The sequence below is a fragment of the Pleurodeles waltl genome, chromosome 8 (assembly GCF_031143425.1).
Source record: "Pleurodeles waltl isolate 20211129_DDA chromosome 8, aPleWal1.hap1.20221129, whole genome shotgun sequence".
Taxonomy (NCBI): Eukaryota; Metazoa; Chordata; class Amphibia; order Caudata; family Salamandridae; genus Pleurodeles; species Pleurodeles waltl.
In genome coordinates, this window is record NC_090447.1 from 1,191,303,042 (window position 1) to 1,191,328,297 (window position 25,256).

General features: G+C 42.6%; 1 protein-coding gene across 2 annotated transcripts in view; it reads left to right on the forward strand.

The window, feature by feature from the left end:
* The window catches only part of LOC138250508 (serine/threonine-protein kinase Nek5-like), a 350,116-nt gene that overhangs the window by 135,485 nt on the left and 189,375 nt on the right, over positions 1-25,256 (forward strand). For both annotated transcript variants that reach the window (XM_069205454.1, XM_069205455.1), the window contains exons 8-10: positions 13,752-13,806; positions 18,278-18,478; positions 18,586-18,682. In XM_069205454.1, the coding sequence (XP_069061555.1) occupies positions 13,752-13,806; positions 18,278-18,478; positions 18,586-18,682 (353 nt within the window). The remainder of the gene's footprint in view (positions 1-13,751; positions 13,807-18,277; positions 18,479-18,585; positions 18,683-25,256) is intronic.

Genomic DNA, 25,256 nt, shown 5'->3' on the forward strand with positions numbered 1-25,256 from the left:
TCAGGTGGAAGAATGTTTAATAAATACCTAAATAAAAATAAATAAAAACATATAATGAGGTACATTTTCAGGATCAGCTTACTTGATTGAACCTTGATACCAGGCTGCATGACCATACTCCTTTCTTCCCCATTTGTCTTTGTGTATACTTTCATTGGAGCTTTGTAGAGGGAGCATATTGTTTAGCAGCTCCCACTCCATTGCTTCAAGGAATATGAAGCTGTGCACTGCTGTCGCAATGGCTTTCTATGCATATTGGGGACTTGAACAGATACTGACGCTCAGACCTAAAGAACAGAGAGAGTTGGTACCAGATGAATTGGGGTGTGAGGGGAATTTTAGCCTTGGTGTACAGTCTAAATATCATCTGTTGCTTGATGGGAGCCCTTGTAATGAAGATAAGGCAGGCTCCCATGGTCCTTTGTAGTCAGGCCTGTGACTGCCTTGGCTACATTTTGAAATAATTGATTAAGGAATGAAGGCAACATTCCAGTAAGTTCAGGTAAAGGGCACTGCAATAATCTAGCCACAAGGAGATGAAAGCTTTCATGGTTTGGACTTATGAGCAAAGATAAAATCGTGAAAATCCTTTTCAAGACTTGTAATTGTTAGAAACTAGAGCTAACCACTGCTTTATTTTGAGGTGCATGTGTAAGCTGTGTATCAAACTTTACCCTGAGGCTTTTGACACAGCCTACTGGAGTAGGACATTCACCAAGATTTTGTGGCCAAAATGGAAGTTGTCACAAAGAGGATGAGTTATAGGGAAGTAGAATCTCCATGTTTTCTCCATTCACTCTCAGTTGGTTATGACTCATCCAGACTTCAAATTTAGTATGTCTTTGATGGAGACTGGCTGCACTAGTTCTTCAAGCATTTATGATCTTACGATTTTCATTGTCGTCAGCATACATGAAAAAGTATAACCAAAGGAACAGAGCAGGAAAGCCAAGGCAGCCCATATAAATTAAAGATTAGTGGGAACCAAATGGAATCCTGAGGTGCACTAGGTGATAGCTTACTTTGAGATGACCTAAAGGGAATATGACAACCTCTTGTGTGTGTTGATAAAATCTTGAAACCAGGCCAAAACAGTACCAGGTATTCCAAGCCCCTCAGCTGGTCTATGGGAATCTGGTTATTTATATTGTATAACACAGCCAACAGCTCCTGTAAAGTAAATGCAACTGACCAGATTGTATCAGCAGAGAGTCTAAGTTCATCCAGTGCAACAACTACCACAATCTCAGTACCATAGCCAGATTGTAAACCTGCTTCCAAAGGGTAAAGAATATAATTTGTCTCAATGAACTTCTGAAGTTGGTTGTAGACTGCTTTTTCCATAGCATTTGTAAAGAAAAGTAAGCTGCGAAGTGGGCCAATAGCTTGCTATGGTAGTTGGTCTAAAGTTGACTGCTTCAAGAGGAGCACCACAGTTGCTGTCTTCCAGACATCGGTTACCAAACCTGTTGACGTATGTAGCAGGGCTTTTCTGCTGACACATACTACATACAGCCAGGCCTAATTGTATGGTACACATGAATATACTAACTCTTTAGAGTGTTTATGTGCAAGACTTAGGGCTGACGAAACTCCTTTTGGTCATATCTCTAAATGAGACATTGTTCATTCTGTGATGAATATGCGAGAGACTGCACAACAATTATCTTCCCCCCAGTATTGAGTCACTGTGAGATAGGTATAAAAAAGACCCAAGTAATTGGTGGGTGGGGGTAGACACAGAGATTGGTTGCTTGGGGAAAATGCTGGAGAGCTGTTGTTTTACTATAGGCCTGGAAGTTTTCTAAGTTACGCAGGGATAATACATGGACCGGCACAAAATAGTAGGGGAAAATACTACTTGTTCAGCCAACACAAATAATCATGAGGCTCATAATATTATAGATATTAGGAGTGTGCAATATAAAATATTATTGGCTTTTTCTAATGTGCATTTTAATCTAAATTATTATTCTTGAGATAAGCATAATAATTTCCATATTTTGATACTCAAGATGTATGTGATGTGTGATCTTACATAATGAATTATTAGTATATAACTCCAACAACAGTGTCTGTCTACTGTATTCAGGAGCCACGGTGAGGATCACACATCTAAAAATAACCTCTGCATATAAGAGTATATCTGGCAGGATTACCTGATTTATAACTCTCAATCAAGATGAGCCTATCTCGACATAGAGCAGCGTGCGAGACATCTGTCCATTTTATTTCTCTCCGAAGGGGGTGCGATAAGCAAGACTCTTTTGGGGCCAAGGGTATATTTTTGGGAGTACCTTTTGTTTAGGAGAGTTCCCAACAGTTTAGTCAGGTAGGAATGCATTATATCTCTAACAGCTATTCCCACAATCAATAAGGAATTCTTATGCATGCGAGCAGGGAGAATATCCTTATAAGATCCTAAAGGTCATTGAGTTTGGACCAACTGATTGAAGTCTTCGTTTCTCAATAGATGGAAGGTTGGCAATGAAACCTGAAAAGAAGGAGTTGTATGGGGGTTCCCTTGAAAGTCCTTCAGAAAGTCTAGCTCCCTCCGACCTCTTATGCTAATCTTTTGCAAGTTATTGCTATTGTGTTCCTCATGCAATTTCATTTTCTAGATCAGTACCTTAAGTAATTAGTAAATTTTTGTTTAGCTGTACGGAAATTTACAGTTAAACAATATTGTACTGATTAATTTTGCTATTGGTCTTAAAAATGAAATTGCATGAATAAAAATAATGTTAGCTCTGTAGCTTTTTTATAATAGGAATAAAAAGCTACTTACTCATAAAACTGAAATAAACTGATGGTTTACCCATAAGTAGAAACACCTGTGATTAAAGCGTGAATTAATAAGGTTGAAGGCATCAGGATGAGTACATGCCTGGTCCTGAAAACTAATGTTAACCCCAGGGACTTATGGAAGAAGAAGAATGCAGTGGACAGGAAGCAGTGATTCATGCTTTATTACGTCTAACCTTTCCTTTCAGTTCCATAGTTTTGGGGCAAGTTAATGCTGAAATACTATTTAAATATCCCAAAAATGATGAAAGCAGCAGAAAAAAATTATGCCTCCATTCCCTTCTCTGGATGACCTGATCACACAACATCAAGGGAGCCCTAAAGGTGAAGGCAACATAGAAGACAGCTTCAAACCCAGGCAGGAGAGGCACAAACAGGGGTGGAGGATCAAAATGATAAAACCTGATAAAATTACCACTGCCTTTAACATTGAAACCCAGAAATCAGCAAGTACATTGTTATCTTGTACCACAATTGATGCAGACTTCGGTCTAATGACCCAACCCACATCTCAGCCCCTTTGTCAAAGAACCAACAAAGTGATAGAAAAACTTCTAGTGTCTGAAACAAGAGATCTTGCTGTCACATAGATATCGGATGGCATTAATTCTGTTGATACTCGTATAATCCGACAACATGGGAGTACCCAAGATCCTTAAAACACAGAGAGTTTGGAGCCATGGAAATCAAGGGAGTACAGAACAGGGGATCAATTAAATAATCCTTGCTGTAGGAAACACACAGGAAAACCGCTTTGGGAATCTGAAGCACCCTCAGCCTTTCTGAGGGAGCAAGACAATTCAAGAATCAACATGCATTAAGAGGTCTGAACACCACATTACAGAATAGCTATTGTTAAGTTAAAATCTAGGCCCACTGCTGAATGCTAACAAGGTGCTTACAGGTGCCAGGGTCTGCAAAGATGAGGATCTTGCCATCTGTGGAGAATTCCAATGTGAGGCCCCTACACCAGGGATTATGCCACATATTCTCTGCAGGGATTTTCAAGGTATCACCTACAATACCAGTCAACTGTTTCCATTGGGACCTGTGATCTGGAGGAAGCATATAACATAGGAAAGAATAAGGAGATTTCCAATATACATCATGTACAGGAAGAGACCTTGACATCATGTCTATTACTAATTGATCAGAGTTACAAAGACCTCATTGAAAGTGATCGTAAGTGAAGTACTGGAAATAAAATCAACACACACCACATATGTTTAATTTAGAAAAATTGAATGAAAAAGGTGGGTGACCTCCCAGAAAAGATTGACTCCTTTCCTGAAGTATCCAGAGAAATGAAAGAGCACATATCTAAGCTAGAGGCATCAGTGGAATCAGAAACTGTTCTACAGGAGGAGCGATTTTGAAACTTAAAGAGATAATGTGAAGACTTAGGGAACTGATCAAGATGGTCCTATACTTTACCATAGGGAGATCTCTACCATCAGGGCAAAGTGAAGTAGAGGGAAAAGTGAAAAAGTATGTTTAAGTTGAGAAAAAAAGTAAAAATATGTTAAATATTAATGTACATTAATGTTATCTATTTATTTTTAAATTAAGAACAAAATAAAAAAGTTACAGCACTAATAACTCATCAAGTTTAATAAATTTTTTTAAACTTTTTCCTATACTTTACTGTGGGGAAATAACCACCATCAGGTGTGGAGATCTCTCTGCATTAAAGCGTAGGAATTTTGTTTATTGTAAAGGTTTATTACAATTGAAAAACTAGTAAAACTATTTTTATATTAATTATTAATGTACATTCATTTTATATATTTATTTTAAATGTTGAGCAAAATAATAAATGCTACTGCGCTATTGGTTGACCATATCATAGGCACATTGTTGTCTAGTACAATATCCTGATGTCTTGTGGTGTTGATGGAACAAGGGATGCCCCCCAGCTCAGAAGGCCCCCTGTCTTCAGCCCAACAAGATCTAATGTAGCCGAACAGCACCACATTGGTGTTATCACTGTTTGGCTCAGGCAATTGTCTAAAATTCAGTCTGAGACTTGAGTATGCAGGCATTGAAGCTGGTTTAGATGGCTGTGATTTTGTCAGAGATGGAAATAATAAGCTGGTTATTGATGGCTTCATAGTGATAATGATAACTTTGAAGCTGTAAGATCTGACAATATTGCTGAGGGGGGACATGAACACATTGAGGAGACTAGCACTGAATGATGAGCCCTTGGGTAGTCTACAAACCGCCTGAGAAGAGCTTGAAAGGAAAGATGGAAGAGCAACGGATTGCGATCTCTCAAGTAGAAAAGATCAGATCCATTTAAGGGCATCAAGGCGATGCCTGACTCATGTAAGCATCTCAGGAGGCTAAAGTGGGAGATTGAATCAAAGGCACCAGATATATCAAGAAGGATTAATGTGGCAGATGTGCTGTGATCCTCTGTAGTGCAAATGTCAAAATAAAGCTGTTGCGATACTGTCGGTGGTTCAGAAACCTGACTGAGAGCTACCCTAAAAGTTGTTTTCCAGACTGGATGAAAGCTGTATGTTGACTAATGTTTGCAAAACCTTCTTATGCAAAGGCAAAAGAGAGATGGGAGTGGCCAGGGAGGGTTTAGGAAGGCATATGACATAAAAAGACTAAGTGATCAAGTTATTATAATCATCAGCAGGGGCCTTTTTAGTGTTACGGGTGGTTGAGGGGCAAACTACAACCTCCACCAGTGTTTTGTTACACATCTGTTTCCAGACTCTGGAATAGGTAGGCTGATTGGTGAGATCAGTGCATCACAAGTGCCACGGGTAAGGGATCTGAACTTTTATCAGATGTTGATAGGTTCAAATGACCAGAAGAAGAGGAGAAAGAGTGATGTTCTCAAGATTGGAAAAGAGTGGCCTAGTGTGTGCCCTACTTGATGAGTGGCACTGAAACAAAGTTGGTGTAGGCCAAAGGTTTTAAAATCATCAGGGAAAATGCAGGAGGAGTCCTGGTTTTTGGGGTCATCCAAGTAGAAATTAAAATCAACAAGAATTATCACATTTTGGTATTTAGGAGCAAAGAGAGTGATCAGTTGCATGAGTTTGGATCCAAAACCTTTTTTGGGGCGGGGAAGCCAACATAAAACAGCATCACAGATGGCAGCTAGCACAATGCAGGTGAGTGTGTTCTAATAGATTATAGCAACTCCACCGCCCACTTTGTGATCCCTGTCCTGCCTGCAAATGTTGAGCCATGTCTCTGTGAGAAAGAAAGCATTAATGGAGCAGGAGTTAAATTTCAATTGGGTGCCTTTGTAAGAAATGTGTGTTAATGTAAAGGCAATTGAGCCAGAGATGTTTGTGACATAGAACCCCAAGTGGGTCATTTTGAAAGAGACAAAATGGGCAGCAAGTGAGTGGGTAGCAGAGTCATTTGAGTCATTGTAGGAGGAGATATTATAGGAAAACCTGCAGAAAGGACAACAGAAAGGGCCCTCTATGTTTAAAGGGAAGGTGGTGAAGCAGGAAAGAGAGGTGCAGCAATTGTTGAGGCTGTGCAAGAAATAAGCAGGATAGAGTGCACTTACCTTGGATGGAGTCTGAAGGGCCACTGTTTCTGGTGCTAAATGGGACCTGGGCACAAACAGGTGTAGGCGGGCTTGCCTTTGATGTCCCTTTGCTGCCACTTGTGTGAGCGAACAACACATCTATGCTGCAGTCACCATTTTGTAGAACTCATGAGAGGAAGGGAAAGGGAGAAACCATGAACTTCCACTCCCATCCAGAGGGCCAGATGAGTCAGACAGAAAACAGACCAAGAAAATAATATTGTTTAACTATTAAGATAACAAAGAAATCAGAGAGGCCAGGCAACCTCAAGTGGGAAGCACCAACAAAAAAGATGTAAGATAACATAAAACAATTTAAAATAAAAGCTGGTCTGAAAGGGTCAGACAACCCTTATCTGGAGGGGCGAGTCATAAAATAAAATAAAAAGGGAGTAGAGTTAATCAAAGACATGTTCAGGGTATAGGCAGTCATGCATACAATTAGCCCATCCGAACTGCTGACACCATTTTGTAGAAGCCCTGAAACAGGAGAGAAGGTGTCTTTGGTAAAGGGAGCAAACACAAACTTCTACACCCACGGGACAAGGCAGAAGTCACGCAACAAATGGGCCAAACTAATAATAATGCCAACTAAAAGCAAATTAAAATTAGCTGGAGAGCTAAGGCATACAAGGAAATAAAAGGGGAGCAGAGTTATTCAAAGATCTGTGCAAGTCCTAGGCAGTCAGGCATACATTTAGGATGTCTGCAGACATCCACATCAAAAACTGACTCAGAGGCTAATTCCCATTGGGATAAGCATTGCTTGGGAGGAGGGGAAGTTACCCTTTCAGAGAGATATGTGTGCCTAATTCTTTTCTGCAGGTGGTCATTGAGCATTAGTGCAAGTGATCACACCACTTATGCTGCTTTCCAGGCTGCCCATTCTCTACTTCCTCTCCTGGCATGAAGGTAGAAAGCAAAGCCAATTGAAACCTCCTCTGATTCACATTGACCATTCAGCATCATTGGATACATTCTACCAAAACTCTATGCTAGTAAGTCTTACCTACCTTGGAATCTCTGGTAAGTCTTACGCTGGGTCTCCTGTCTTGCTCAGTACTCATTTTCCCTCTCCTGTGCTCATCATACTCTGGCAAAGCCCCTCACTGTTGTATCAACAAAGGGTCTGTCCTTGCCCCATGTCACTTTACTGTCCTCACCTCCTGCCTCATTGCAATTGAATAGATAATCGCTCCCTCATGGTAAGGTATATATATGTCTGACTCCTTTTTTCACAGATGGTGGAACTATGCCTTCATTTAAAGAAATATTAAAAGTGGCCTAAGAGGAAAATCTAAGGCTTAGTGGTATTTTGGAGAGCAAGCACACTGGGCAGGAGCCTAAGGCAGACCTGGATGAAAAACAGGAACTGGATGTCAACAAATCCGTGCACAAAGGAGGCACATATTAGGTAAAACATGGTGGATTCTTTTTGGAAGGACAAGAGCAGAATTATATATTTTTATTGGTTGTATCTGCTCTGAGAGTTTCACTCATTTTTGAGACACAGAAAGCCTCAGGCCCCTCACAAAATGCTGGCAATGGATGCAGGCGACACATCTAGAGTTTTCCTAGGCGCCTCCCCTGCTATGCTTTTGGTTCTCCCACCTTATATAGAGTCATGGGAACCACATTGCTGACTCAAACATCGGAAAACCACCGGCCTGCCTGTCTGCCCCCTACTGGGCATGCTGACCATAACTAAGTTTTCCTTATCAAAAATGCCCCGACACACATGCAGAAAGATTCCTGCCTATCAGGTCTTTTTTCTTTTTTTTAAAGACATATTTTATTAGTTTCAACGGTCCAAACAGGTACATAACCAACTGCCACATTTCACCACATCACAGGTAAGGTAATGTCATACAGTAGAATCATTAGAGCATCACATGAATGATTTGCCAACCATATATAGTCACATAACTTTCCAGTCCCTAACCACGCCTCCTCCATAGTCCTCCACACCAATCATGGCAACAGTCCAAGTTTATTCTTCATCAGCACCTGGCTACCCCTCAGTTCACACTGATCCATCCATGTAATTGCCATCCGTCTCTTGGCCAACAATAACATCATGTGCAAGAATTTAAAGGCTATTTTTTGTCCTTTCGGTCTACAGATGTCGCCCAAAAGACAGACAGCAGGGTCCATATCCACAGGTATCCACACGACAGTCCTCACTTGAGTCACCACTTTCCCCCAATACTTATTCACCTCGGGCAACTCCCAAGCCAGATGCAAAAAAGAGGCCTCTGGGGTGCAGCACCTGTGGCAAGAGCCTGTCTTATCAGGGACTTGTTTATGTAGTAACACTGGTTCAAAATATGTACGATGAAGGAAGTGAAAGTTTAGAAGCTTAAAACGTGCACACAGTCTTCACCACGGCACACATCCTTTTCCACTGGGCATCTCCAAGTTGAGCCCCCAATTCACCCTCCCTGGGGCCCCACGCTTGGAATGGATCCTTCCTACGATGTGCCATCATGGCCTTGTACAAGTGAGAGACCAAGTGGCGGCTCCCACCCAACTCCATGAAGCCTCGAAAAGTAAGGGAAGTAGCCGGGGTCAGTGCAAACGTGGGCCATATTTCCCACACAATAGCTGCAATGCTGGCAGGCTGCAAGAATTGACCCAGCCCTATATGGAAACATTCCTGTGCAGCCTTAAAAGCTATAAATTCTTCATTAGGAGACAAATCCCCCAACATTTGCAGACTCCTGCCCTCCAGGCAGACAGATCCAGTTCAGCAGACACCAAAAAACGTATTCCAGAGCAGAGGGGGCCCTGCCCAAAACCACATTAATCGTTGATTACCAAAGGGCCACAGTGTGCTTGACAAGGTATGGCACATATACCACGTCCCGACTCCCTGCTATCTAGAGCTGTGGAGAAGCGCCCTCCTGTGTCCCCTAAAAGTGACTTCTCGAAGTGTCTTCCTCTACTAACCAGGGTGCCTCATGTTGTATTTGGGAAGCTAAAAATATTTCTCTAGATTGAGCTCAGCCAGGCCTCCTTCCTCCAGTGGTTGAGACGTGTGACACCTAGCTACCCTGCTCTGACCCCCAGCCCTGATCAGCAATGTCAGGGGGTATATAACCTACGAAAGACAGCCCGGGGCATAGTGTCAAATGAATGCTGAATAATGTGCCTGCAATGAGGCAAAAATACCACTTTCACGACAGCCATGAGACCCATGAGATAGTGGCATGGAATTCTAAAACTGCACCGATGAGCGAAGACCCTCAGTGGTCCTCCCTAAATTGTGTTGCATATGTCACTGTGGTGTATGGGCAACAATCATACCCAGGTACAAGCAGGTGTCCAACTCCCAGGTGAGGGGCACAGAGAGCATATCGCCAGATCACGAGTAGCCAGAGATCATAGAGTAAAAAATAGGGACTTTCCATAATTGAGGCGAAGGCCGGACAGTTGCCTCAATGCAGTTAAGTACTACATCAGGATAGGAAGAGGTTGCTGAGGGGATGAAAGCTAAAAGAGAGCGTCAACTACATATAGGGACACCAAGTGAGTGACGCCTCCCACCCCAATCTCCCATTCAGCCATATTCTGACGGATCTGAAGTGCAAGGGGCTCCAGCATGATCTCAGCCGCCCATCAGGCCTATGTGTCTTCTGCTTTTTAGCAACTAACCCCTTCAATGGGGGTGTGGTGCTGAAAAGAAAAAGCGAGTGCCAGCAGACTGAAAAAGACACTCAGGTGTGATGAATGTGCGTCTGCCACACAGATGGATGCGCTTTCATTAAGGAGATCCGCACCAGGTAGAAGGGGCTCTCTAATGTGCAGACAGTCCTCTGCCTGAGGAGTGGAGGCCAAGGGCTCTGCTGACTTATGGCTTCCCGCCATAAAATAAACAAACCTTCCATCATATGATTTATGTCAATTATCGTTCAAGGGCGTGTAGCAATGTAAACAAAATGAAATAATATTAATAACAGTGTGCTCCAAGATAACATTTAGAGTCAGAGGAAAAGAGGTATCCAAAGAAGAAGTCATGAACGTTGTAACAAAGAAAGCCAAAGCTCATAAAGAACAGGCGTTCAAGGCAATGTAGCATTCAGCACAACTAATATCAAGGGTGTGTAAGACATACAAATAGAAGTGTTAATGCTGAAAGGGGTGTTAGGTAAGCACATTGGAGCTCCATGTTATAACACTGAAGCTTAGTAAGTTCCTCGCCCACAATTGATGTAATGGAATAGTATTTTAAAGGAAAGGAGGGAAACCTAGGTAAGCCTTGGCAGAAGAGCACAACAATAGAAAGCTGGGAACTTAAGGAAGCAGATTGGAAGGCAAGGACTGCAAAAAGGGGAACTACATAAAGTAGTGTAAGTTGATGAAATAAGGTTACACAAAACTAGTGGTAGTTTAGGGAATAGGGCAATACTGCTGAACAGCAGTACCTATAGAAGCAAAGTTATACTGCTGAACAGTACAGGTCCAGTAAACAAGGAACTGCCTTAGCACTGGGATCCGGGATCTCTGGAAACAAGTCAGCCAAGCAGTAACTCTATATAAATAATGGTAGCTAGTTGTTCTTGAACAAATATGGTTTTAGTAGGGTGATCACGCACTGAGTGGTCAGATGAACCAATTGACATAATCTACAGGCAATAAAGTGGCCTATCAAGTGCATTATTAGCCCCTTGAAAGTGCAGACTGACATCTTATAAGATCAGTCATTTGTGACATGCTAGTATAAAACTTAACAGCAAATTTAGAATAGAAGAAATAGAGTGCAGATTCTGAATCTGCACTTATTGTTTGAGTGGCAAAGGATGGATTGAGCTGTAGATGAAGCCAACCAATATTTCAGCCTCGGTTTATTAATGCGCACACAGCCTAAATCCTTAACAGTGATTAGATTCCAAATATCAGTATTTTTTATTAGAGAACAAACAAGCCCAGTTTTTAAAGAAACAGATTGGTGGCTCAATGAAATAAGGTGATATCAGTTTGTGGATTTACCTGTGGCCTTACAGTGGTCATAGATGTCAAATTTGCAAAAGCTTTTACTTTCTACAGGATAGGAAAATTCTAGCTGTGTCATGTTACAAAGTTATCACTAGGAGAACACCTGCTTGACACCAAAAATGATAAAGGGTCAGAAAACTGACAGAGTGACCCCATCCTGGGTGCATACAGGCCCTTAACAGTCAGGGCAGACCTGTCCTAATTACATTCACTGTACAGACCACCTTGATGCCATGTACCTGGTCTAAATGCTCCACTTAAAATAAATAATAATGCGTTTTTTTTCAGTATGCAAAGTGAAGGGGATTATGGTGGTCATTATGTACATGGCGGTGTGGCCTGCCATGCCGGCGGTGGCGGGTAAACCCGCCAGCCGGCATGGCGGGCCACACACCACATAAAGAACCCCATGAGGGCCACCATCGGCAGCCCTCACTCACCGCCAGGCTGCCTCTTTAGGCAGCCTGGCGGCGGTCGGAATCATTATCCGACAGGGCAGCGGTGCTGCCCCTTGGATTATGACTCCTCAGCCATCAGCCTTTCCCTGGCGGGTTTCCCTGCCAGGGAAAGGCTGGCGGAAGGGGTGCACTGGGGCACCCCTGGGGGCCCCTGTACTGCCCATGCACTTGGCATGGGCCCCGGTGCAGTGCCCCATCGCACAGGTCATCTGCGCGACAGGTGCAGCTGCACCCACCGCACAGAGGTATTGGCAGCGGCTCCATGTGGAGCCGCCGTCAATGTCCCGGCCAGGCATTCATGTGGGCCGGCGGGCGGAAACATTGTTTCCGCCCCCCGGCCCACAGAAATGTTCTTTATGCGGCTGGTGGGGATCTGAGGACGCTGGCGGTCAGTAGTTTGACCGCCAGTATGAACACGGCGGTTTCGAACGCCATGTTCATAATGAGGGCCTATATGTTCAAGTTGCTGTTCCAGAAGTATTTAGCCCTTTAAAAATTATTACAGTTAAACAAATTCCATTTTAACAATATTTCATGTATGTATCATTTGTTTATCTTTTATAGCAGTGTGCTACAGTAGTTTTCATGAAAGACATTGGTCTTGGTATAGAGTTTGGTAAACAGGGTACTCCACCTCTTTTGTAATTGTTCGCCTGCTTTAATTGGAATCAGGCAGACTATTTCAACCAGTGCAGCATCCGTTGGCTCTGCCAATGGAAACCTTACATCGATGGGGCGACAGTCTTCCGGCGGTTGGTGTAAAGACATCAGAACGCTCACCCTATTTAGAGCCAGCTGTCTGATGTTGTCTTTTTCTCTTTGGAACCTCCTGGAAAAGCCAGGTAGTCTTGAACAGAAAAAAAGAAAACATTACTCTGCACCATTTTTTAGTTTTACACAATTATTCCCTGCTTTGGGAGCTTGTTTTTGTAAAGCCAAAAATGTTTTTTGAGCATGATGTATGGCGATCGCTCACCAAACATTCAATGCATAGACCAGTGGCTGACTGTGGCCCAGAGACCCCTGCCTACTCAGGTGGCCCGTGCCTGCTTTGAAAATTAAATAATGTTAACAAATCTATATACATATATATATCTTGTTTGATGCACTTACACTGCTTCAATGAATCAATCTGACGATTCTAACAACATTTTTTGCCTCCATTTTTACTTGTTTATTTATGAACACTTTATTGATTGATATATATAGTGTGGATGATGAATGTATGAATTGAATTTAGAAAAGCTACAACCCTCCCATTAAAATTATATATATATATATATATATATATATTTTGTTTTTAAATATTTGTTTGGGAATTAAATAAAACAGTCCATCATTTGTGTATCTGTTTGATGAATGCTTGTTTCTGTATTTTTTTACATACTGTTTTATTGGTTTAAATGATCGAAAATGCTTTGGTGGGGGTTCCCGACTTCCAGTAATGTCTCAGTGGGGGGTTCCTGGATTCCAATATTGATTCAGTAGGGCCCCCTGGGTTCCAGTACTGAGTAAGTTTGGGTCCACAGAAGCCAAAATGTGAAGAACCATTGGCATGGACCATGGAAAAGCAGATCTCTGATATGGTGTGCTGTAGTATGCCAAATTTTAAATAAGGCCCATTGTTCTTAAAATGTATGATTTTTAAATGTTATGTAAGATGGAGTGCAGGTACAAGTTGTATAGGCTCCCTGTACTACACCTTATCGCCTCCTTCCCTGACACACATGGGATATTTGATGCTTATGCATGCAACGTTGCATTCCCCAGGCGCCCCTGTGTGGTTGCCTAGTCTATTCTGCCTTGTTTAAGTCTAATTTATGGCATGGTGAACACACTGCTCTCTTTGTCCTCATAGCAAAATACATTGTTTTCGAGCAGATTTGCACTGAAAGAATTCTTCATTACTCTATTTCTTTTGTTTGCAGGGATATCTGGTCTTTGGGCTGTGTTTTATACGAGATGTGCACTTTGAAGCATCCTGTAAGTATTTCAGTGATGCACCACTGTCAAACGTTCTACCATTGCTAGAGGAAATGTGTATTTATGAACTGCGGTTAGTACAGTATAGAGGTCCATGTAATTCTAATGCGCTAATCAAATAATGTTGATAGTACAACTAACCTTCCATGTAGTCTCACTATATAGTCTCACCAACCATGCCATGATGTCGAAAAATGTGGAAAGGAAATTGATGACCTTTTAAATGCAGTAAAAAGGTAATTTGAAGTAGGTTGACGTGGGACATCTGATGAAAAGCACCAGATGTCTCCTATCCCCATCATATGGTTCCACTGCTTTATTTAAAGGTAGAAATGGCTTAGTTTCTGAGGACACTCCTTGACAAAGGTAAGCCAATACTGGTTCTACAGCTTCGCATCATCAGATAGCCCACCTTGCTTTGTCGGGCAAACTGATATTTTTTCCTGCCAAGGGACCACAGTATTTCTTTCTTGCGTCTTGCAGTTTTACAACACTGGCACCTAAGTCTGAGTTGTGTGGGAGTGGGCAGCTGGCTGATGCTCGCTTTAGACGTGGACAGGGCCTTTGAAACTGACCAAAGCAAAGAACTTGCTCAGAAGGAGACACTTCTTGTCAGGTTTGCACTAATCTTGTTCTCAAGATCCAATGGAAGTGATGATCTCCCACCCTCCCCACCAATGCATTTAAACAGATGTGATTGTTATTTCACAGTACATAGCACATATAAGCTTTGCACAGCTACAGGATAGTTGACACTGTCATTAATCTCTATATATTTCTCTGTCACTTTCCTTGCTATTCATTATCACTTGCCTTGTTCTCACTAGCTTTTTAATTAACAACTACTAATAACACCTTCAAAGACTGTGGGTCTATTTAAGATCGCTGCAGTACTTTTTTAACATATCAGCCTTACAAATTGTTTTTTTCATGAAGGTGTTGTTTAAAATGCCTATCCTTATCATCCTTATTTTTATTCAGATGCCTCAAATCAAGGCAATTGCTCTCACAGTTACCCATCTCATGTTCTCCTGTTGGGGGGTAGGGGTGCTACAGTAAAAGTAGGGGTATATCATAGCTTATTCTTCCTCTACTCCTCCTCCCCAGTGCTTCCCCAAGTGATCAAAGCCAATAGGGTGTCCCATGCCCTGGGTGAATCCAGGTTTGTTTAGCCCTTATAAACCTCCTTGTGCAGTAATGTACACTAATGTGCTCATTCCATTTAGCTAAAGCTCTCTTCTTTGTTTTAATTTTCCCCCTACAAGCTGCTTTCCCTCCCATTGTTACTACAAATCTACTAGAGATCTTCATACCGTTTGGGGCGAAGGTACAATACAAAGATACAAATCTCACGTGCCTGGACTTTTTTTCTATCTCTTGCTGCTTTAAGAAGCCTGATTACTTCCTTAAAATATGCTGTTACACACCTTCGTATGTTTAGAATAATTTCCTCAAGCTATGTCACTATGCACCCTTTTGTGGAAGATAAGTATAGTTTCTACTTACCTTCTGTAGAAATGCAACATAAGGAGCATCATTCACATCCTGTGATTCTCTGGACTTAGCAATATATACACAGACTGGAAAACTAATGTCTTATACACTACGGTAATTAGCATTTATACACGTGACGTCCTCTGAAGAATCTTTACTGTTCCATCAGAGAGCATCTTAGCAGAACAACCAATCTGAGTATTTGCGGTTGAAGCAAATATGCAACAAATAGGCCAAAGTTCGTTTCCAAATCACATTTGGCTTCAGGATGCTACTTTTCAAACCAAAATGTCCATGATCCAGTCCTTTAGGAATTAGAGTTGTTGACAGTTGAAAACTATCATCAATGTAGGGAGATCCAGCTGCTGCAATATTGTAAGCACAATTGCCTGGCAAAGATAGCAAACACCACGAGGCAAGTTATACCTGAAGAGCCAAGATGGCAACCATGTCTCTAGATGTGCAAGAACCCGTAGTCCACTGGAAATGTAGTTCTTGGGCAGTTCTGCGTCGTGCAGTACTTTCCCAAGGAACACACAGCCTTCATTCGGCCAGTGCCGTTGTCCTTTAATGAAAGGCATACAGTGTGGTGGCCTCAAGTTATTGCTTCCTTACACTTGAATCAGACTTGACAGAAAGAGGCACCTCTGGCTCCACCTCCTGAATTGACTGAAATCCTGAAAGAGGGAGGAAATAGCCAGTTAGGTTTCCTGGACTTGAAGTCAACTTTTACATGGTTTGCAGACACCACTCTATAGTGAAAGGAGGTGTGAGTCAGGTCAAATAAATGTAGGGATTGATTTAGTGTACCCTTTAAAGGGACAATAACTTGGCTTTTTACAATGCTTCGCTGAATCTTCTTGCCATTGGTAAAAGAAAACAAGAAGATACCTATTAATCCTATACTGAAAAACACCTGGGGCCCAACTCACAGTAGCTCATGGTTAAAAGTTAGAAATTTACTTTTTAGGCATACATCTATGTTTGAAGTAAACTTGAGAAAGAATTTCACGAGCATTTCTGCAAATCTGTAATGTCAAAGATTTCCAGGAAAACTCATATGCGTAATTATTTTTACATATGAAATAGACAACAATGTGCATTTGCACATTTAAGTTTTCTTTTCACCATGGAGAAGCAAAATGTGTCCACCAATATATCCCCCTGAGTTGCATTCCATTTTGGGCTGTTCCCTTTCCATTCCCACCCTGAATATACATTTATTCTTGCCATTACTGGGAGGACATTTACTAGCATATTCAGGGTGGGGGGACTATGCACAGCATTAAGAGTTTTCATCAAAATATATATATATATATATATATATATATATATATATATATATATATATATATATATATATATATATATAATCTACTCTTGAACATCTACAACTCGCCCCCAAGAGCAAATTTGTTAACACAGATATTCCACCATATTGAGAGAATTTCCATGTGAACGAATCCAATTTGCAAGAGCAAAGTCTTATCATTCCTGATTCTATTCCTATTATTTGCACATTCAAGTAGCTCGAATGTATGAAATAAGTGGATCCAGTTGCTATATGCTTTTTTAAGTTCTAGTACATCAAGTTTGGAAGTGTCTGCCAGATAGCTAAGGTGTTCTGCAGACAGATGAATTTACATTCCAGAAGGGGATTTCCTATGGCCCAACCTTAATGGAGAATAGAGAGTATTTTTTAAACTGTTGCCAGTCCTTGAGAAGATGAAGTAGACTGAGTTTGTTAATCCCGACTCCGATGATCTACAATAGAATTATTCAGGTTGTTCTGATGGTATCACCAAATTACCACTGATGTGTAATTTTACCATATAGTAACAAATTATACTTTTGTTGAGCCTGCAAAGCACCTCTGTGTCTGCAAACTGGCTTTCTGGGATCCTGAGCGGATACAGCTCCCTGGTATTATCTATGTGCAATCAGTTCCCTAAAACTACCAGAGAGGTGACTATGGGAATGTACCACGATGCTCTGGCAGCTTCATGCTCTTTATTGACTATTGAGAGGAAAATCTCCCAGTTCCAGATTTTATCTTCATGTTTCTTCTCTGCATTAAGGACTCTTGCCCAGATTAATGGATACCATGTAAGTCCCTCCAGGCACATTCTTCATCCTCAAACTACTAGACTGATTTTCACTCCATGTCTAAGCTAAAATTCCTCACGAGCTAAAGCTCCTAACTCTACCGGTATTGGCTCATCCTTACCTGATCTATTGGAGCTGCTGAAAGTGCCACCAGGGAGCTGTGCCAATTTGCTGAGGTTTTGTGCCTTAATGATAACATCTTTTTGCATTCCTTTTTCTCCTATGGGAACACTCAAACTTATTTTTATCTTCTGATCCATATTTTATAGTTCTCCGTTTTTTCTAGTTTCTAGTGAGTAAATTTGTACTCTTTTTTAAATTTATTTTGGACCTTAAGTTCTTTTCTACTTGCCTGTATTTGTTTTTTATGTTTGAAGTTCTGCTATCAGACACATCATGGTAAATCTGACAAGGTTGTCTGTCTCAGTTGACAAGAGACCAGAAGGGTTTGTGACGTGTTGGGGCTTACAAGGTGATCTTGGTGTCGGACAGATAACCCAACACTATTTCAGGTGATTTTACAGCGATGAGAACAATCTTCCCGTTGCTGAGCCAGCAAAGGCTCTGCAATTGGCAACACTGCCTTCCCCAATCCTCTGGTGGGAAATGAACAGACGACAAACCTGCCTTATCATTCTGGGTGTTCTGTTACCACTTACCTCTAATTCAAGCCCTATTTGGAAATTAGTCCAAGTTCATTAAAGCTTGTAGGGCCTCATTCAGACTATGACACGCAGCTCGCCATATGATTTCACTTTAAAGATAAAGGTATGTATTTTAAGACAATAAGTGATGAAAACTGCCACGTTTGTAGAGTCGATACTCTGCTTCTTCAAGTAATATGTTCATTTTCTCCTCCAATTCCTTTCAGTTTGAAGGCAGTGGTTTGCGTCAGCTAGTGCTGAAAATTTGCAAAGGGCATTTTGTCCCAGTATCTCCAAAGTATTCCTATGATCTACGAATGCTTATTGGCCAGTTGTTTAAAATATCATCTAGAGATCGGCCGTCCATCAATTCAATACTGAAAAAGCCATTTCTGGAGAAGCGAATAAGCAAGCATCTGAGCCCAGAGGTGAGTGATTTGTTTTGTGCTCCGAACCTATATATGACACTTTCATTTTTTAAGCCAACACAAGCGGAGACCTGCTGTTACATATATGTGTTTTTTTTAATTTTCAGTTACTGAAGGAAGAATTTAGTCATACTGTTCTACACAGAAAGAAGCCTGGAGCATCCAGACCTGGTCATTATCCTCCACCTGATAGGCATGCACAAGGTACGGTTTAGCAATCAAAAGTGAGATGCAGTCCTGCCTTCTTTAAGTAAAGCAAAATCGAGAATATGGCTTATCCTAGAGAAAGGGTTATTTCAAATATATATATATATATGTGTGAATACATGACGTTCACAGCACCGAATAGGTACATTGCTGATGAATGTGGTGCATCTTTCAAAATACATAGACATTAACTCAAAAAAAGACAATGAAGGGTTAATTGTGGTTCAGCAGACACCATAATTGACTCATGAAATTTGCTAGCTGTGATCAGTACTATCACCCCTGTTATTCTACATCTCTTTCACAACCTGGTTCAGCTTCTTCAATCAATAGGAGCCCTTTTTATATGAATACAAATGATATCCAGTTAATATTACAAGTCCCATCAATCCCAGTGCACCATGGTGATTACGTTTCCACCAACTGCATTCTTGTTTCTGCCTTATCAACATTCGGCCATAGGATGGCCGGCAACTTTTTAAAGCTCAACCCTACTAAAGTTGTTTACTAAACTAAGTTGTTTATTGCAAAAAATTACTTGCAACAATTGATACTTACCTTGTAGTCTGTACGAAATACACGCAGGTCTTTCCATTGAACATCAGGCTTCTGAAGTGGTGCACATGTGCCTATGGCAGCTCATACCTTCGAGAAAAAGTCTGCACTTTTTCATCTCTAGTCATCATAATCCAATAATCTTGGCTTTAGTCATTGCTGCCCAAAGTATGGTCATGCTTGCTCTATCGGCTTTTCTGACAGCCTTATAAAACATCTACCAATGCAGAATGCAGCTGTTCTTCTCATCTCAGACACTTCCTATCCTTGAGTATCTCCATTAGTTAACCATGAAGAAGTGGGTCCCGATCAAAACGCTAATGATTGTGCACGGGGAAATTCACGAGACTGCTCCTCATTTTATATCCTCAAAGTTCTGTGTTTGTCTTTCCTCGATCTTTGCACCTCTGCACGCTGTTTGTATCACACATTCCAAATACCTGGTGACGTTTGGGTACACAGCCTTCTCTGTGGTGAAAATAAGGGAATGGATTAAACGTCACTACTTTTCTTCACCAAGTATTTAAATACCTAACTTGTTAATCTTTTATATCGAATGGTTTATATATTTTTTTCATTTTCTTTAATCTGTTGTGTTGTTCTCTTTGATAGCGCCAACAAACTTTGGTGAACAAGTACTTAAAAATACCCACATAGCATACCAGAAAATAACGTAACTAGACATGCAAGGCACACCATCACTCACACCGCCCGCCCTGTTCAAACTAGCTACATTGCCATATGCATAAGAAAAACATTGTTCACCATGAGCAAAATATGGCAGGCAGCGTGATTTATGGTGAATGTTACTATGACTGGTGAATTTCATGGGTTTTCCGATGCAAGCTACATGGAGTAAAGTGACCAAGCTGCCGAGGGGCTCGGTATGCCCCCCCCCCCGAAACACCACCAAAGGGTGTAAGCATAACAGGTTGAGAGAGCCTGGCTGCTGATGGGTTAGTACCACCAGCTTTGTACAACATGACTCAGTGCGAGCTTCTCAGACTCAAGGGGTCCAGCTGCAGAGTCAGTAGTACTGGTACACCACCACCAGTGCAAGAGCCACAAACTGGCGGGGCCCGGCTTCAGAGAGCCTAGTACAGCCCGGTTGGTACAACATTATGGGTGTAAACTTCAGGAACTCAAGGGGCCTGGCTGTGAAAGTTGTCGTACTGCATCCAAGGGGCCTGGCCATAGAGGGGTTAGTAATGCCTGGTACACCACTGTCAGGTGCAAACTTCACAGTTTCAAGGGGCCCCTGCTGCAGAAGTGCCAGTACTGCACTCCAATGGTTAGAATATAAATTGTGGTGAGCTGCAAAAACACTTTGCATGTTAAAACCACAGAAAGTAAAATAAAAACCGAAGGTTACAGTGAAGTTATGGTTAGCTTTGCCCATAAAGCCATAAAGCATGCCTAAAAATTAAAAAAACCTCTCAAATTTGCGTAAAGAACACAGTTAAAGTGTCATTAAAGTCACAAAACGAAACCTATAAAGCACAGAAATTCTCCAGATATGGTTCAGTAAACTAACCATGCCTGTCTGTTACACCACCACTGGGTGCAAAATTCATGGGCTCAATGGGCCCAGTGCAGCAGTGCTAGTATCACCTACCTAGTACACCACCACAGGCTACAAACTGTGTGGACTTAAGGGTCTTGGCTGTATAGGTGCTAGTACCTCCCGCCCAGTGCATCACCAGTGGGTGCAAGTGCCTTTGACTCAAGGGGCCTGACTGCAGAGGCACTAGTATCGCTCTCCAGGTACCCCATCCGTGGTAGGCTTCAGAGACTCAAGACACCTGGCTGTGCTATCACTGTGTGCCTGGTACACCACGACCACTGGGTCAAGTTTTATGGACTCAAGGAGCTAGTGCTGCCTTCTGGTACAACAGTAGTTCATGAACTCCAGGACCCTGGATGCAGAGATGGTAGTACTGCCTGGCTGGTACACCACTACTGGATGCAATCATCACATACTCGAGGGGCTTTGCTGAAGGATACACCACCACCAGGTGCAAGACTCATAGATTCGAGGGGCCCAATTGCAGAGGCACTAGTACCACCCGCCTTGTACACCAACATGAGGTATAAGCTTAGTAGACTCAAGGGGCCCAGTTGCGGAAGTGCTACTACAACCCTCCTGGTCCACCACCACCACCAGGTGCAAGCTTCAGGGACTCAGTGGCCTGGCTGTCAAGGTGGTAGTATAGCTCACCTGGTACCACACCATCAGGTGCAAGCTTAACAGTCTCAAGGGTCCCTGCTTTTGAGGCAGTAGTACCTTCTTTCGGGTCACCACCACCACAAGGAAGTTTCATGGACTCCAGGGGCCTGGCTGTGGAGCGGCTAGTACTGCTGCCACCACTGGGTGCAAGCTACATGGCTGCTCACAAATTAGAGGTGTGGGGCAACGATATGCTGCCAAGCTAATGCCCGCCTGGCATACCAACACTTGGACAAGATTTACATACTGAACGGGACTTCCTGAACATGGCTCTGCAGCTGACCTCTGCTGTGTACGGCCGAAGAGATTGGACACTTCCGGAAGGTGGAGCATAGGGACTGTTCCTGCACCCCCTTCTCTGCGCATAGCTTGGCTATAGTCCAGGCCTTGTACCCCGCTTAGGTGGTATACAACTATGATACCATTGGTCTTACCCCACTGTAGCCAATAAAAGGCTGTCCACTCTGGATGTTAAATGCCCACAAAGGTTGTAGGGACTGGCCAGTGATCACAACCTGGACCCCAGCATCCACTGCACACAACCAAAGACCACCTGTTGATGTTGGTACTCAGAGGCAGGCCTACGAGGCCTTGCGGTCTTCCCCTACTGTATGTAGTCGAAGAATGTACACAGTGCAGATTAGCTGTTGGCACAGGTTTAAGAACAGCCTCTGCATAGAGCAGTAAGAATACTGGGGCTTACCATAGAACACAATAGGTGAGCCAACTACTGCTTCATGTATCTACAGACCAAGTCGATAACTTATCTACAAAACCAGGTAGGTAAGTTATCTACAAAATTATTCAACAGAGATTGCAGCTGTTCCCTACTAATTACAGTAAAATTGTGTACAATGTAGTGGGTAGAATTTAACTTGGGTTGAGCTGCAAAAACACTTCCATGTTGAAACCACAGAAATTCTTTAAATAAACCAAGGGTTAAAAGTAAGTTGTGGTTAGGTTTGCTCATAATGTATGTTCAAGAAAACCCTCAAATTCGCTGAAAGAGCACAGTTAAAGTTACAACACAAAACCTAAAAAGTACAGAAATCCTCCAGTTATGGTTCAGGAACCCAACTGTAACTTGCACCCTGTCATGCACTGCCCATGAACTCATGTTTTACATCATTCATGACATGTTAAATGACATTATTGATGACATCAATGATGAGATCTCAAATTATGTAATTGATTACATCTATGTGGTGGACTTTTTCATGTCAGTGAATGTGGAAGGAAAAGCAAAGGCTAAAGTTAATTCATATGCATGCTGGGGATAATCAATTGTGGTGGACGTTAGTGGTTTCACCACTGGCAAAATATTTTCCAAGCAGGCAAAAAAGATAAGAGCATTTACTCATCGACAAAAGTAAACCTATAGCATTGGCTTGAGGAAAAATACTTTCAATTGCGAGAAACTTAAAATTCACAAATAAATTGCAGAACTACTCCTGAGATCGTTGTGACTGTCAGAAATTCCCAGGGATAATTCTGGATGTCTCTGCGCTGGAAATGTACTCCAATTGTAGCGACTAACCCTATGTTTCTTACTGTCACCTATACTTATTAACAGTAACATTAAACATAATAGGAGAGTGTTACAAAATCATTCAGAAGCAGGATAAAAACTATGCTGGTTATTCAATAGTCACTCATTCAACAGCAGATACTATCATAACAAGCATTTGCAATGCAATGGGTCTTGCGTTTGCTCAAGTTAGAGCTATTAGTGTTGTAAATTCCTAACTGGACTTTTCTTGCCATATAAATCGAAAATGAAAAGTAAAAGAGTTGACATAAGCAAGCGCATTCAAAGCGCCATGTCTGCCATGAGCATGAGCGCGAAGGGAGACACAAAAAGAAAAATAAAGTTCGATGGCATATGTTGCTGCAGATACACATGTTTCGCACAGTCCGCTGCCTGGTGTTGGGCTCGGAGTATTACAAGTTGTTTTTCTTCGAAGAAGTCTTTTTTGGTCACGGGACCGAGGGACTCCTCCCTCTTCGGCTCCATTGCGCATGGGCGTCGACTCCATCTTAGATTGTTTTTTTCCGCTGTCGGGTTCGGACGTATTCCTTTTCGCTCCGTGTTTCGGTTCGGAAAGTTAGTCAGAATCTCGGAAGAAAGCGTCGGTATTGTTCCGTTCGGTATCGGGATAGTTAGGTACATCGACACCGATCATCGGAAGACTTTGGGGTAGCTTCGATCCCCCGTCGGGGCCTGGTCGGCCCGACCGCGTGCGACATCGAAGCCGATGGAACGGACCCCGTTTTGTTTCTGCCCAAAATGTCACAGTAAGTATCCTTATACAGATCAGCACTTGGTCTGTAACTTGTGCTTGTCCCCCGAACACAAGGAGGATACCTGTGAGGCCTGTCGAGCCTTCCGGTCCAGAAAAACACTCCGGGACCGAAGAGCCAGGCGTCTACAAATGGCGTCCACGCCGACAAAACAACGTTTCGAAGACGAAGAGGAAACATTCTCGGTTCCGGAATCAGAATCCAGAGACTCCGACGTCGAACAACAGCAACAAACAGTGAGTAAGACGTCGAAAATTAAAACCATCGAGAAGACAAAAGCCCAGGGGACGCCACTGCCAACAGGCCATGACTCGACCCATAAAACCGGCGAGCCGTCGAAGGCGCCGAAAAAGGGCACGCCCATAGCGAAGACACCCGACTCCGGTCGAGGGACCGCCATGGAGCAACCTCGGAGCCGAGATAGCGGCTCCGAGAGGCAAAAACAAGATGCCGGCACCGAAAAACATCGGCACCGAGACACCCTGCCGAAAGCCACAAAAATTCTGTCGGTGCCGAAGCCGAAAAAAGATTCTCTCTCGGCGCCGAAAAGTTCCACACCTCCATCCTACACAGAGGAACAAGGAATAAGTGGCCAGATGCACAGATTTGGACAAGAGCTCCAAAGTGTAGAATCAGACTACACACAAAAGAGACTGTACATCCAGCAAGACACAGGGAAGATATCAACCCTTCCCCCAATAATGAGAAAAAGAAGGATCGGACTTCTCAAGGATGACGCACAACCACAAGCCAAAGTGGTTAAAAAAGTCACGCCTCCGCCCTCTCCACCACAACAGGCATCGCCGGCACAAACACCGCCACAAATGCACTCACCAGCGCAAACTACCATAAGTCAAGATAATCAGGATCAAGACGCTTGGGACCTATATGACACCCCAGTGCCGGACAATGATCCCGATTCATACCCCACAAAGCCGTCACCGCCAGAGGACAGTACCTCATACTCGCAACTGGTGGCTAGGGCAGCAGAATTCCACAATGTCCAACTGCATTCCGATCCTATAGAGGATGATTTTTTATTTAACACCCTCTCGGCTACACATAGCCAATATCAATGTCTCCCAATGCTACCAGGGATGTTACGGCACGCAAAACAAATTTTTGAAGAGCCCGTAAAATCAAGAGCCATCACCCCAAGGGTGGATAAGAAATACAAACCACCACCCACAGACCCAGTGTTTATTACTTCGCAGTTACCACCTGACTCCGTAGTAGTAGGGGCAGCTCGCAAAAGAGCAAATTCCCATACATCTGGCGATGCCCCACCTCCGGACAAAGAAAGCAGAAAATTTGATGCAGCAGGAAAAAGAGTAGCATCACAGGCAGCCAACCAGTGGCGCATCGCAAATTCTCAAGCGTTGCTGGCCCGATATGACCGCGCACACTGGGATGAGATGCAACTTCTCATAGACCATCTTCCACAGGAATACCAAAAAAGGGCGCAGCAAATAGTTGAAGAGGGACAAA